Source organism: Sphaeramia orbicularis, chromosome 24, assembly GCF_902148855.1.
Source record: "Sphaeramia orbicularis chromosome 24, fSphaOr1.1, whole genome shotgun sequence".
Lineage (NCBI taxonomy): Eukaryota > Metazoa > Chordata > Actinopteri > Kurtiformes > Apogonidae > Sphaeramia > Sphaeramia orbicularis.
This window is the reverse complement of record NC_043979.1, coordinates 18,510,099-18,525,446: the sequence shown is the minus strand read 5'-3', so window position 1 is coordinate 18,525,446 and position 15,348 is coordinate 18,510,099. Positions and strand designations below refer to the sequence as shown.

The 15,348-nt window shown below is 38.4% G+C and overlaps 1 protein-coding gene across 1 annotated transcript in view; it reads right to left on the bottom strand.

Moving 5' to 3' along the window:
- evlb (Enah/Vasp-like b) overlaps positions 1-14,976 on the bottom strand; it is a 67,707-nt gene extending 52,731 nt beyond the window's left edge. The window contains exon 1 of the mRNA XM_030128075.1: positions 14,557-14,976. Within this exon, the coding sequence (XP_029983935.1) occupies positions 14,557-14,561 (5 nt within the window). The 5' untranslated portion in view covers positions 14,562-14,976. The remainder of the gene's footprint in view (positions 1-14,556) is intronic.
- Between the last annotated feature and the right edge of the window lie 372 nt (positions 14,977-15,348).

The window sequence follows — 15,348 nt, the reverse complement described above, 5'->3', positions numbered from 1 at the left end:
TGTATTTTCATATTCTACCTGAAGAAAAGAGAGACAAATAAATATGTATGTTCATTTCATCCCTGGAAAAACAACAAACCTAGAGTTGGACTAAGACGTTTGCATGGTACTGTAAATCAACTCCTCACATTCAGAATGCAACATATTGAAGAACATGTTGGAACAGGAGCAATTTCGTGCTACTAATGAATTCAAATAATGGCCAATCAGCATCCAGGTCTTTTTGAGAAAAAATTGATGCCATCTGCCCTGAACAAAAATGTTCCTCAGCAACAAGTGTAGAAGCAAGGGTCTGTCATGATTTGGGGAAAAACATCATTGTCACTTCAGTTATGCACCAGTTATACTGGAAAATACATTGTGAGTTTAGAGCAACACATGCTCTCTTTGAGACAACACATTTTTCGGGGGTGGCCATGCATATTTCAAAAGACAGTGCAAAACTACATAACAAAGGCCCAGCTGAGGAAGAAGAAGGTGCAGGAGCTGAACTGAAACTGCAACCCCCACTTGTCCCAAATGGAGAATTTGTGGTGAATTTTGAAATAATAAATGCATATAATGAAAACCCTTTATGACTGAAAAGTTGAAAACTTGTTTGTTTGAATAATGGTACAAAAATTACACCTGAAAATTTTTTATCTCTGGGTGTCTTCAGTCTCAAAATACTTAAAGAAATGACAAAATTAGAAAAGTACCCTGTTGTATTGTTGTCAGTGTAATACAGGTCAAAGATAATATCATTATCACTAGTCGCTTTTCCATTGACTCTCAAATTGCGCGATATTATTACCTAATGGAAAAATGACAATTTCGCCAAAACTCTTCTTTTACAAGTAAAAGTTTTTGTGCTGGCAAAAGGTGTTTTTTTCAGGTGTGGCACAAAAGGTATATCATACAAAACTGCAATGGAACAACCTTTTTCCGCAACTAGAGTCACATGAATTAAAAAAAAAACAACGGATGCTGACAGACATTACAACAAGCGAAGAAGAAGACTTCTAAAAGAAACATGGTGTGGTATGTGTGGACACACCACGAAACTGAATTATTTATTAATTTAGTACGGGATAGAGGAGTAATACATAATAATAATGAATATATCTGTAAATCAAAATGATATTTACGTTTGTTGCCATGCTCATGGGATGACTTCGTGACATCTCGCAATAATAAATAAACAAATTACCGATTTAACGGAAAAACCAACATGACACACCTCTGTTTTTTCGACATTTAGTAAATATCGGTATAGTTTTGCGCATATGTCCAATGGAAAACCAACTACTGTCAGTGTTCAGTTTATTTAAACACTATTATGTCTGGTTTGGGGTTGTACCATAGTGCTATAATATTGTAGATGTCATTCAAGCCTTTCTGTGTGGTACAGTATTGTGAGGGTGAACATCTCTGGTATTCAGCCAATTCTGTGAGCAGGAAACAGACATGAAACTGAAAAGCAAAAAGAGATAAAAGATGCAGCAGACGGGTGCATCCAGGATCACTGATGGCACAAAGGGTAGTAATAATATTACAAAAGACAGATGATGTAATGAGGGTTATGATATTTGGAGTTTTATGAAAGCAGGTGGAGTAATGGGAAGGGATAGTGGAGTAGACAGATGGACACAGGTAGAGGGAGTTAAATGCCAGAATGGGATGGATTTAAGCACCAGAATGACAGAGACAGAGCATCAGGGGGAAGGGAAACAGGAAAGATTCAGAGCAGGAACAAAAAGGTAAAAGGACATCTAGTCTTTACTTAGAATATCCAACCATCCCCCATTGCTCATTTTCTCAGGTTAAACCCCATGCAGACTGTGTGTGTGTGCATGTGGAAAACAGAGCAGTGTTACTGTAACAACCTGGCTATTAGCATACAGCAGGAGGGATGGCCTTCTGTCTGACACACAGCATGACTGAGTGACAGTGTGTGTTCTGTGCTGTGTGTGTGTGTATGTGTGTGTATTTGTGTGCAAATGTGAGAGATGGGGTGAGGCCGGAAGGACAGATCTGAGTGGGGGTGCTGAGGCAGTGAAGTGGGGTGAATCAAGGTGTATCACACAGAGTAAATATGATTAGAAAGAAAATGAGAAACTGGGGAGAAACAGCAGACCTGGAAAATAGAAAGTGCACACACTGCAATAGGATGTGGATATAGGATCTGACTATTATGACTATGATCAGCAAAAAAAATTGAAATGTAATATTTGATAATTAAAATGCAGTGTTTTAAGGAGTGAATAATCACTTCAACAATATAAATTCAAGTATTCTTCTGTAAAAGGACATATGAAAATTACAAGTGGACCCCATTGGGGCTATATCATCCTATTTCCACTGCTCACACAATAATACACATTTTCTCAGTCTCGGTCTCAGTCTCAGACATGACCACATCAGGACTGACACGTCGAGACTTTAAATATCCAAGCACCTTATGTAGTTGGACTACACCTACTTTTCGAACCACCATAGATCACTTAAATAACTGTTACACTTAAATCACTGATTCTCTTTAGATCACTGCCCTGAAATGTGTAAATACAACCAGAAGTCTTTATTTACAGTATTGTACAGGAAGCTCTTTTAGGTAGTTCTTTAGTTATTTAGCAAGTGTCTTTTAGAGTATATATACTAACCTTAATGTCAAACTGGCTACTAACCCACTGTTGTGTTGTGTTTTGGTCTGTCTGTTTTTTGTCTTCTTGTGCTGCATGTAAAGCTGCTGAGTACTTGAATTTCCCTCGGGATTAATAAAGTATCTATCTATCTATCTATCTATCTATCTATCTATCTATCTATCTATCTATCTATCTATCTATCTATCTATCTATCTATCTATCTATCTATCTATCTATCTATCTATCTATCTATCTATCTATCTATCTATCTATCTATCTCCAGAATTTACTGCAGTGAGTACAAGATTTAAACAAAAATGACCTCAAAGTACATGTTTTAACTATACAGTGATATGGAACATCAAATGTGTGTGTTATTAGATAGTGGATATTGGATATTAGATACTAAATGGTGTCTGAATACACTGTATGCACCAACAAGCACTTAACAGCAGTGTTTTAATCTATTCCTCATGTTTTGGGCCTGTATATGAATTTAAAATGTATTTAGCCAAAAATTAAAAAAAAAAAAAAAAAAAATACATGTAAATACCTGAAGAAGTTACATTTTGTTGTATTAAGATCTAGGATAGGGATATGGCTGCCAATATTCACAATTTTACAGTTATCAGTATGTTTGTTTGTTTTTTCCACTATCTAATTAACCCATAAAGACCCAAACAACCACTGGTGACCAAAATCATCTACCAATATAAAATGTTTAATAACTTCTGATCTATTAAACCTATCAATCCATGTCAATAATTGGTGTAAAATACAGTTTGTCATCTTTTCATGGTCATCAGATATGAGCCATTTGGATGTTCAGAGGCTCCGTAGTGAACGTGGAAACTGTCATCTTCTACAACATTCATTCACCAGTAAAACCCATGGAGTTGGATCAATGACAGTGGATGGAAATGCTTGGTTTATGTTCAGTTAATGATATATTTTACTGAAAATTTCACTTTTTTTAATTTTTCTCTATTTATGACATTATGACAATTAACTTTTGTCTGAACTTTTAAGAACATCTACATGATCAGTGAATTAAATTTGGGAAAATACCTGATTTTTATTGAAGAAATGCAAAATACAGAGGATAATATTATAATAAATGGTAATAAATTGCTTAAGAAAGGTTAAAATACTAAAATTCATTTGGGAATTGTCGGGAAAGTAACACCGGGTCTTTATGGGTTAATCCCACTTTTTCTACAAACTCCAGTTCAATGTGTATCCTATCAATAAATACTAGTGAATTTTGGTGCTGGAGTTTCTCTAAAATTTGCCACTCATTCCTAACAATTATATTGGCATCTGCGCTGAAAAAGCATACCTAACACTAATTAATGCACAAATACCAGTGTGAGCCAACTGGTTTTTCCACCTTTGTCTAATACAAGTGTTAAAATAGAAGTCTGGCACACTGAATTTTGCATTTTGTTGTTTCCAGTTGAATAGTTTGTGGTGCTCAAAGCAAAATATTAGGCTGAACCATGACTCATCTTAATGCCACTACTTAATTTTATCATGATAACTAATAATATCAAGAATAAAAAACTCTCCAAAACTGTTTAATACACTTAATTTCCTTTGCCTGTGATGATGCATTGACATAAGTAATGTATGCTTCCTCATGTTGTGCTTCCACCTCATTGATGTAATCCTCCTCATGAATATTCATGAGCACCTTCATTCAAGGTCCCTCATTACACACGAGCAGAAAATATGCATTAACACGTCAAGCTTTGTTGTTTTAGCATGTCACAATCTAATATCTGGAAGCATAGAAAACACATATTTTATGTATGTGAATGTCTGTATTATAATAAAGCAACCTTTTGACCTTTAACCTTTATAATCTGACATCATCTGCTGTATGTGCACAACTGGTGCCAATCCAAAAGACTGCCTTCACTGTGTTTTACTGATGATGTGGTCTGAGTTGGATCATGTGCATCATCACTCCATCAGTGTTTCATGTGTCCACCTGCTTTTTAAAGAACACTACAGGTAAATATTGATTTGATTCAGCTTGGTAAAGAAACACTGAAACAGTCAGTTGTTCAACTTTGTTCATAAAGCTGCAGGAGATAATGATTCTGAGGGAGGGGTCTGTGGCAACGCAGGAGTGCACCATGACAAAAACAGTGAGGAATTTGCAGTTCTCGTTGCTCTTATAACTTGTTATGTTATTATTTTACTGCTTCAGCCCACTTCAGATACAATTGGGCTGAATGTGGCCCCTGAACTAAAATAACTTTAACACCTTTGGAATAGATGCAGAAGTCTCATGTCCTCTCAGAGTTAAATTACAATATGCTGAAAGGTAATTATGGGATTTATGCCCAGTGATGCTAAAAACTATTGAGCACTGCAGTTTTAACACTTATAAACTACACACAAAACCACACATTTTGCACAAGGTAGATGTGAGAACCTCCATATTTAAGCTTCACGCCAGGGCTCTGATGACAATTTCATTATCTTCTTTCTAATCCAAAGTCTGGAGCTAATACAAATAAATGCGTCAGTGCACAAATTCTGTTTTTCTACCTATCCAGTCACATTTTTCATGGTGTAATCCAATCTGATCTCCATTTTATGTGACCGCCCACACAGTCCACCTGTATGTAGGAAGGCCACTGGAAGATAGGGAGGTGTAGAAAGGGAAGGGATTAAACGGACGTTAGAGGTGTGACTGAGAGGAAGTTAAAGACCTCTGACGTTTCCTGCCCTCTCCGTTAACTCACATTAACTCATTCTCTCCGGCCCGGGGACTGAATCGCGGCCGTGAATACATCCACAAATGCACAAACACACACGGACGTGGACAGAGCAACCACACATGTCTGAGTCACATGGGCTGATCATTTTAATCATGCAGGCAGAAAAGGTGCAGAGGGGGAGGGGGTGATTTCCCTCCCATTCACAAAGATTTGATTACCTCTGTCTCCCTTAAACACACAGATACACGTCTGTGTACATCAGCTCTGCCTCTACACACCTCACTGTGCATAATTATGACTCATAGACCACAGTGTTGTCATCCTGAAACCCAAATTCACAACACAAACAAGACACGTGACCTCACACATGCACACTGGATGCATCACAGTGTGCAACACCCGACTCCAAATTTGTTGGACTTCACTCAGGATTCATACACATTTTTCAAGGAAAAATTCAAGCACTTTTCAAGCACTTTTAAGGGTCTTTTTTTTCTTTTTTTTGTCCGACATTTGAATAATTTTTGCAATTTATACATGACAAAAAACACAGATCTAAACCATGACGAAAACCAACAACCAAAACAACAAACCAGACAAAGACAGAACGTTAATATCTACAACAATACCACATAAAAGGATAGTGCAAGGTCTCTTAACTTAGAAAAATAATCATTTAAATTATCAAAGGGAATCCAAAGATCCTGTATAAGTTTGGATCAGGATGGAAGAAAGAAGAACTGAGAAAATTGCCTATTGCTCTGAATTTATAGTCTTTCAACTTAATATTTGTGACAATGATATGCACCCCCCCACCTGGTTCTAAATGGTTTCAGTTCTAAAATTAGTGTAATTTAGTATATCTGCTATTCATTCCATACCTATGAGATTTAAAAGCTCAAAAACCCATATTCCTATAGAAAAACACTTTAGTTTATGAATTTTCCAGTTTGACAAAATCCTTCTTTCGCAGCCAAAAATACTAAACCAGCTGTTTTTCTGTCTTGTCTTGTTTTTAGCTGTGCAGGCCTGTATCCCATCAGAGGGTCATTTTCAAATGTTTCCAGCACAGCAGCTTATCTCTGGGGTAAAATGCATATCTACAGGAATAAATATATGCATGATTATTTTTTTCACTTTTTATCACAATGGTAGGGGTGTGTATTGGCAAGAATCTGGCGATATGATACAAATCACAATACTAGGATCACGATATGGTATATCACGATGTATCATGATATTGTTAAAAAGGCAATTTTTTGTTTGTTTCATTTTTTAAAAGATTATTTCCATGAAGAATTGAATTACACCAGAAATATGCACAAATACTAAACAAATTTTTATTTGATCAGAACAGGATTTAATGCTATATCACAAAATGTTCCTGTGTTAAAACTTAAATTATGTTTTACAGACATTAGAATTTAAAATCCTGCTCAAATGTTCATATTCTATTAGTTCAGAACTAACATCATTACATTATTTTTGTGCAATCCCAACAAAGGAACTAACATTATTTAATAAAAGAGTGTTAAATAATAATGAATAAAATATAAACAAAAAAGAAAAGCAAAAAAACAAAAATGAACCTCCACAATATCTGCATTTGAATAAATACCTAAAAATATCGATACAGTACTTTTTAATATCGATACAGTATTGTGAAATGAAATATCGTGATATATTGCAGAACCAATATTTTCTTACACTCCTACACAATGGTATACATTGTCTTATGCTATAAACATATAAAATTATGTTTCATAATAAGCAAAAAGCTTCGAGATTGAAGGAGAACACAAAGTTTTATCTAAAAAAAGGGAAGCCATTTGGTGTTTTTCAGGCACACTAGCACTGAGCCAAAGATTAAGATAAAAACGTACCTGGAAGTCGACCTAAGAGCACCTGGTAATTTTCTTTTTTTGACAAAGTTTTATTTTTCAATATGTCTAACCTCTCTGTAAGTAGCTTTGTCTTGGCATTTAACCTGTCAGAGTTAATATTAAAAATGCATAAATCACAGAGTTATATTTGCGAGCATTTTCAAGCACTTGAATTCAAGCACTTTTCAGACCGATTAAACAAGGAATGAACCCAAATGCTCAACTGCCAGATAGTACCTTAAAATTAACAGTCTTTATTTTTAAAGTACAAATAAAAAATCACTCAGTAGAGGCAAAAAAGTAAAAAAACAAAAAAAAACAAAACCTGAAGATAACAAAACACTCAAAATCACTCATTTGAGGAAAATGGTCAAAAATACAAGAACAATACCAGAAACACAAAATTATTCTTTTGAGGCAAAAGTTCAAAATTATACAAAAACACAAAATTACTCGCAGAGGAGGAAAAACTTAGAAAAAGGAAGATGTTCAAAAATAAACTCAAAATCACTTGGACAAAGTAACAAAAGAACATACAGGTAAATACATGAATCAAGGAATATACAAGAACTGACAAGACAAGGAGATGAGATGCTGGTTCTTCTGGTATGGAACAAGACAAACTGGCACAAGACAAAGGAAGACAAGGACAATTTATATACACTGGGTTATGGGGAACAGGTGGAGACAATCAGGGTTTGGGGGGACAATCAGACAAACAGGAAGGACAAGATAAACAGGAAGAACAAGTTGACAGAATCATCAAAACATACTCTTACCAAAATAAAAATCACAGGACAAAAACAGGACTATCCCACCCACCCCTCCCACCATCCAAAGACATGCACTGATAGGTTAATCAGTTAATCTAAATTGCTCATAGGTGTGAATGTGAGAGTGATTCTTTGTCTCTATACGTCAGCCCCCCCACCCCGACCCTCGTGAGGATAAAGCAGGTTCAAATAATGAATGAATGAATGCATTTCCTGGTCATAACACCTTCAAAACACAACACTGAAATTCAAACATTTTCAAGGACTTCAAGCACCCGTACGAAGCCAGTTCACTGTAACAAATATGTTGTTAGATCTCACAGCTGCTTGAGTGACTGCTTCCTTTATTTTCATGTCATACACACACAGCCCTCTTGTTTTCCCAGACAGCAAACACACAGTCACAGCGGTCAAACATTTCATCAACAAATTACAGCTTTCTTTTACAGCTTGTCCTAAAACAGAAAATCTGTCTTTTTTTTCTTCTTCCAAGTCTGACAAATAAATTCTGTTGCAAAAACTCAAAAAATAGCAGCAGCGCCAAACAAAACAAGCAAACCGTTTCCTCTGGATTGAGACAAAAAACCAACCCACCTCTAAGGCTTGTGGTAACATTCCTGAACCAAATGTTCCAATTAAATGCCTTTTTATGGCTCTCTGATCAGACATCTTCACACGTTTACTCCAAAGCCGAGGCATTTGATATTTATGTCGGCTGTTTGGAGACTCCTGTACAAAACTGAAGTAAATTTATGGACTCAGACACAAGACACACATGAAATTACAGAGCTGAATCCCTCATTATTACAGCAGATCACAGACTGAGCTAGAGCACTGACAGCTTCTTTAGATATCATGTCCTCAATTGACATCAGAGTATTAATAGTGATCAGTACATGACAGCACATGTAGCATTTGTGCTTTTTCTAGAATTGTCACATATGTGGTGCAGCTGCAGTATCATGCAAACGTACAATCTTTGGGCTACAGCTACAGCCTTATATAAATACAAACAAGACACTGAAAAATCCAGAGCAAGTTGAACCTTAAGTAGGCTACATGTATACTCTTTAGAGGTTTGTGCATCCTCTGTTTGTTGTTCCAAAATCGATCATTTCGCTTAAAATAAAACTGGAAAATGCATAATGAAGAAGATGACAAAAAGGGGATGTAACAATGTTCAGTAGGGGTGAAATGGTACACAAAAATTCCAGTTTGGTACGTTTTTGGTACGTTTTCAGTACAGTGAAGGAGGCCAATTTCACAAATTTGATGTTTTACCAGAAATATAACCAACTCTTGTTTTGTCGACTTGTCTCTTTCCATTGACATAACTGACAGGGAATCCAAAATGCTCCCAAATCGGAGACCTTACAGAAGATGGAGAGTCTTCCAACTCTGGTTTTGTACCTGTGACATTGCTCTGAGCTACCAAGCTAGTTCACGTTCAGCTAGTGTATGGACATCCGTCTAGGATATCAAATATTGCACATGGGTTCCACTTGCGGAATAATATATAATATAATAATAATATATAAATAAATCACAGACAGGACCATAACACTGCACAGTGACTTATTGATAAAACATACCTTTTCTTAATGGTGAGTATTGGCATGCACTGTTTTCATAGTGTGTATCAGTACTTTTACTGAGGGAAACAATCTGAATAATCCAACATTGCTGCTTTTGTGGATTTTGATCCTTTGCACATAAAAAACATCAGATGTGAGCAATAAATCTGAATGGAGCATAAAGCCTTATGTCTCAGTTCTGTGCAGCTGCACAAAGATAACATGTTGCATCTTATACTGCAGAGAAATATCTATTTTTATTCCATACCTTCACTGTCCTGCCAGCAAAACAGCTAGTAAAAATGTCAGAAATACCCAAACAATCAAGTATTTCTTTGTATCTACATTTCAACCTGCATGTTTGCACCAGATGGGCAGATGAACAGGGTATTGTGAAACCACGTGAGGCCTGTTTAATGATGATCTGTAATGTTTGCTGTGTAGATGACATGAGATGACCTATGCTTGAGAATGACTCAGAGTTTCTTTCAGGCTGTAACTTTATAATGGCGGTGTAATGGATCTCACACACACCTGTGGAACATCAAAGCTTGCAGCTGTGGCCTGAGAAACAATGCACTTAGAGAGAAATGTGACCAGGACTCTCTTTAAGCAGCAGGTCATAACAGACAATTACATATTTCTGTGATTTATTAAAGGTACGATACCCCATGTGCAGATGTATGACTATGAAAGAGTTATTGTTAATTGTAGAAGGCTGTTTTCCTGCTCCAGGGTTAAGGTAAGTTCACCTTGTGCTCTACTAATTCAGCACACAGTTACTATTAATATTACAATTCATATGGGTCACACACATACCACCAACTGCTCCTGTCAATATAACATCAGGCCACAGTGACGCTGCCAGATCGATAGGGCCCACACTTTGCTTTCAGACCATAATGAAACGCTCCAATCCACACAAATGGAGGCAGTGGTGATGGCAGGAGGCCACCATGGGCAGGAATCAGGCCTCAGGCAGAACCACACATCAATCTCTCTACTGTCAAACTTCATGAAAGGGACAAACCACTCACCCGTAAATGCACAAAACGGTCACTTAGTTGCAGAATGTGGCACTTTGCATGCACTCAACAGCTATACAAGGCTTCACCAGAGTCCAAAACAGTACTTTGTACAGTTATTTAATCCATCACAGCTCCTATCTGTTATTCATGTACTGCCAGACTTTTACATGAACACAGAGAAGACACAGGCTGCTGTGTTTGCGAATCACAGTCTATTAATCAATACGTGGTAGAAGGAAGGGTGGAGGGGGGACTGGAGAGAATCACGATCAGCTTCCAGATAACTCCTTATAGGAATCAGACAGACAGGCTCCATCAAGCCAAGCATCAGCCTTACAACCCAAATCGCAGACTAGGACGATCAAGCTCAGCTTTACTGTCCCAGAATTTTTCTTTTATTTTTTTTTCCCCAAGAGAGTACAGTACCAGGAGTCCACATCTGCAGATAATTGAAACTAATAAGTGTAATCTTGACAAATGAGAAACAGATACAGTCCCTGAGCTTGTTTCAGGATTTTGGTTTTGTTAAATATTGACAGAAGGAAAACCCAAACAGGATTACTTATCAGGATTTATTGAGCAGGAGCCTAATTTTTAATTTTTGAACTCAGTTTTAATGTATTTTCAAGATGATATGTGAGCTGCCGCTGCAGATTTTATGGTTAACACAGCAAAGAGATTATGTTTAAAACATATAAATATAAAAATAACATGATAAACTTTAAACATTTGCCTTCATACTGTATGTTAATACTGGAGCTCAAAGCAACCCACATATGGAGATCAATGCTCCTTAGATCGCAGCATAAATCACCAGCTGTTCCAGTAACACATATACAAATAAGAGAGACAACATGTAAACATATGCAGATCCATGCAGATCCACACATGTAACACACACACACACACACACACACACACACAGGCAGGGACACACTCCCACATCCTCATCTGAGCGGCTGCAGACTCTACAGTGGCACTGACTTGTAGTGGTGAGTCACAGTCTATGTTGCCACCTACAGAGCACCTCCATAAAGCACAGAGACAGTCAGCTCAAATCACAGCTGTGGATTTAAATGGCTGTCAGACAAAACTGGAGATAACAAGTGTATCAGCAGACAGCTTGTCGGGGCAGTTTAGATCAAAATCAGCTCCTCCGTGGTCGCATTTCTTTTACTGGCAAGGGATCTATTTATACAGTCTAGTGTATTTTAATGTGGGATGAGTTTACAATGCAGGAAGAAAGTCATTTAGGATTAACTCTACCTATAAATTAAGATCAGGTTGTATTTTGCATTTAAGTGGTAATACATGTATTATTGATACTTGTCTTATGCTCATACTCCCTTCCTTTGAATCATGTTGTCAGTGCAGTCGAGCTGTTTATGACAAATGTATTTCATGGAAAACAATTGTCTATTTGTTCAATTTCATCAAATGATTGAAATTACTATTGTGAAGAAAGGGTCCAAAACCAGTGGCTTGCCCTCTTTTCACCCTATACCACTAGTGTCCAAAGCAAAAATAAAGTACATAATTATCAGCCACATATCATCTATGTGTATGGAATCAAACAGACTTTACTGTACATAGTACTAAGCGTTTTGATAAACAAAAACCTGACTGCTTCTTGTAGCATAACTATTGAAAATGTATTTTTCTGCTCAGATATAGCATGTAGTTTTAGTGATGAAAGAGTATTTTAACTTGAAGCTATGACTGCAGTTCACGTACTGATAAAAAACAATATTATACACTGAACAAAAATATAAATGCAACACTTGTTTTTGCTCCTTTTTTTCATGAGCTGAACTCAAAGATCTAAAACTTTTTCTGTGTATACACAAGGTTTATTTCTCTCAAATACTGTGTTACTAAATTTGTGTTAGTGCACACTTCTCCTTTGCTGAGATAATCCATCCACCTCACAGGTGTGGCATATCAAGATGCTGATTAGACAGCATGATTATTGCACAGGTGTGCCTTAGGCTGGCCACAATAAAAGGCCACTTTAAAATGTGCAGTTTTATCACACAGCACAATGCCACAGATGTCACAAGTTTTGAGGGAATATGCAATTGGCATGCTGACTTCAGGAATGTGCACCAGAGCTTTTGCCTGTGAATTGAATGTTCACTTATCTACCATAAGCCATCTCCAAAGGTGTTTCAAAGAATTCATGAAGAAGACTGTGTGAGGAAAATGGTGGTCACACCAAATACTGACTGGTTTTCTGACCCCCCTGGACCACCCAATACAGTAAAAGTGCACATTTTAGAGTGGCCTTTTATTGTGGCCAGCCTAAGGCACACCTGTGCAATAATCATGCTGTCTAATCAGCATCTTGATATGCCACACCTGTGAGGTGGATGGATTATCTCAGCAAAGGACAAAGGAGAAGTGCTCACTAACAGAGATTTAGACACATTTATGAACAATATTTGAGAGAAATAGGCCTTTTGTGTACATAGAAAAAGTTTTAGATTGTTGAGTTCAGCTCATGAAAAATGGGAGCAAAAACAAAAGTGTTGCATTTATATTTTTGTTGAGTGTAAATTACATAAAGCACTAAAAAAAACTGACTAAAATCAGAATGTAGTAGAGTAAGTAAAGTAGAATTATGCTTTCTGTGGAGGAAAAGTTACAGTGGCAAAAAAGTATGTAAACCCTTTGAAATTTCCCAGTTTTCTGCATGACTAGTACATAAAATGTAAATAAGCTAATACCACATTAAAACATTGTGTTTGTCTATGTTTGTGACACAGACGCAGATCCTATTTTGCAGAAAACTGAGGTTGAAAAGGATTCACATACTTTTTCTTGGAACTGTTGTTTATAAAATTCTAGTTCCTCATGTCATGATAACATATATGATCATGTCCATCTGGTTAAGTAGTTGAACACTGGATTTTATTTGTATTTATCTTCTATGTATAGTTTTAAACACGTGTGATACATAAGACTGTGTTTGCCTTATGATGTGTTTGCTCTGTCTCCAGCTGAAGAAAAGCACAAGTACATGATGGAGGACTGACCCGGAGCTCTCTTATGTCACAATCCCTCTCTGACCTCCTGACGCACGCAGTTCACACGCACAGCTCCTTCAGCGCCAACAGCAATTAGACGGAGCCCGGGTTCCTCCTGTTCCTCCTGAACCTGTGCCAGGCGCTGCTGCCCCACCCGCACGCTCCCACCGCAGAGCCGCAGCTGATTGGCTGCCCGGCTGGCTCATTCTAGTAACATCTCACCTGATTGGCCGACAGTCTACCAGTACATCCACTGCCTGAACAGCTGGGTCTGGATGCGCTAATGACCGCCGCGCGCTGATTGGCGCCGAGTCGGAGGGTGTGTGCGCGTGCTTGCGTGTGCGCGTCTCATGTAGGCCTGTGTGCGTGCGCGAGGACAGCTTACACAGCACGGCAGCAATAATAACGGCAACACATGCGACAACCAATAATCAAACAAGTCGATAATCGGACCTCCATCGTGGTTGAGTACCGTAATGCTTGTAACGATTCTGCGCGTGTAGCCTGGTTTCCATGACGACTGCTCCTTTTCTCTGCAGACAGCCTCCACGTGACACATGACAGAGTCAGAGATGTTAGCTTGTTTCATGTCACAGCCCCGTCCCTCTGCATTGTTTCTCTGTATTGTGTCCATATACTATGTCTTTATTGTGGACATAATGTCTCCCACCAAGTGACCCACCGGTCAATAAAAGCGCGTGCTCTCTTAATACACCTTTTGTGCTGCAGTGAATGCCCAACACCAGCCCTTTTAATAAAGTGCTCCACAAAAGCCCACAGTATGTCCTTTAATAGGATATTTGGGCTTATCTGCCTCTATCCGTTTAATATCCGATAATAATGCGCAGTAGAATCACAGCAATCTGCGCTTTGGCGTTTATTATGCAGCAAAAGAGCAACGCATCCATGTGCTTACCTCATCTTCCTCTCCTCTCCTCCTGAACTGGATGTTGAAGAATGTTTTCTGTCCGATCAGGGCTTTTTCCTTGAGTCCAGATCTGCTGAAATAAAAATAATAATAAAAATAAAAAAGATCCAGGTCCAGCAGAAGCAGGTCTAAGTGGGTTTACAGTGAGCCTGCAGCCGGCTGGATGTGCAGATGTTGAGGGGAGAGAAGGCGACAGGGTGGGGAAAATGCTACACGGATGCCCACAGTTTTCAGGTCTGGGTTTTAGAAAAGAATCAGCTGTTGTCCGGTGTCTTCGTCAGGCGGCTGGAGGTTCGATCGGAGCCATTTCAGAGGCCATGACGCCGCTGTCCGAGGGACGGGAAGCCGGGCGGAGAGTCTGACAGCGGCGTATGAGGTGCCATCTTTTCCTCCCTTCAAACACTGGGAGGCTGGATGGAGAGAGAGAGAGAGAGAGAGAGAGAGAGAGAGAGAGAGAGAGAGAGAGAGAGAGAGAGAGAGAGAGAGAGAGAGAGAGAGAGAGAGAGAGAGAGAGAGAGAGAGAGGAGAGAGAGAGAGAGAGAGAGAGAGAGAGAGAGAGAGAGAGAGAGAGAGAGAGAGAGAGAGAGAGAGAGAGAGAGAGAGAGAGAGAGAGAGAGAGAGAGAGAGAGAGAGAGAGAGAGAGAGAGAGAGAGAGAGAGAGAGAGAGAGAGAGAGCAGGCTGATCAGAGTCTGGGAGGTTTTGTGCACAGTAGCGCCCTCATTGTGGTGATGCAGCCGCTGTGCATCCAGGTACTGACACAAGACCAACAAAAACTGACA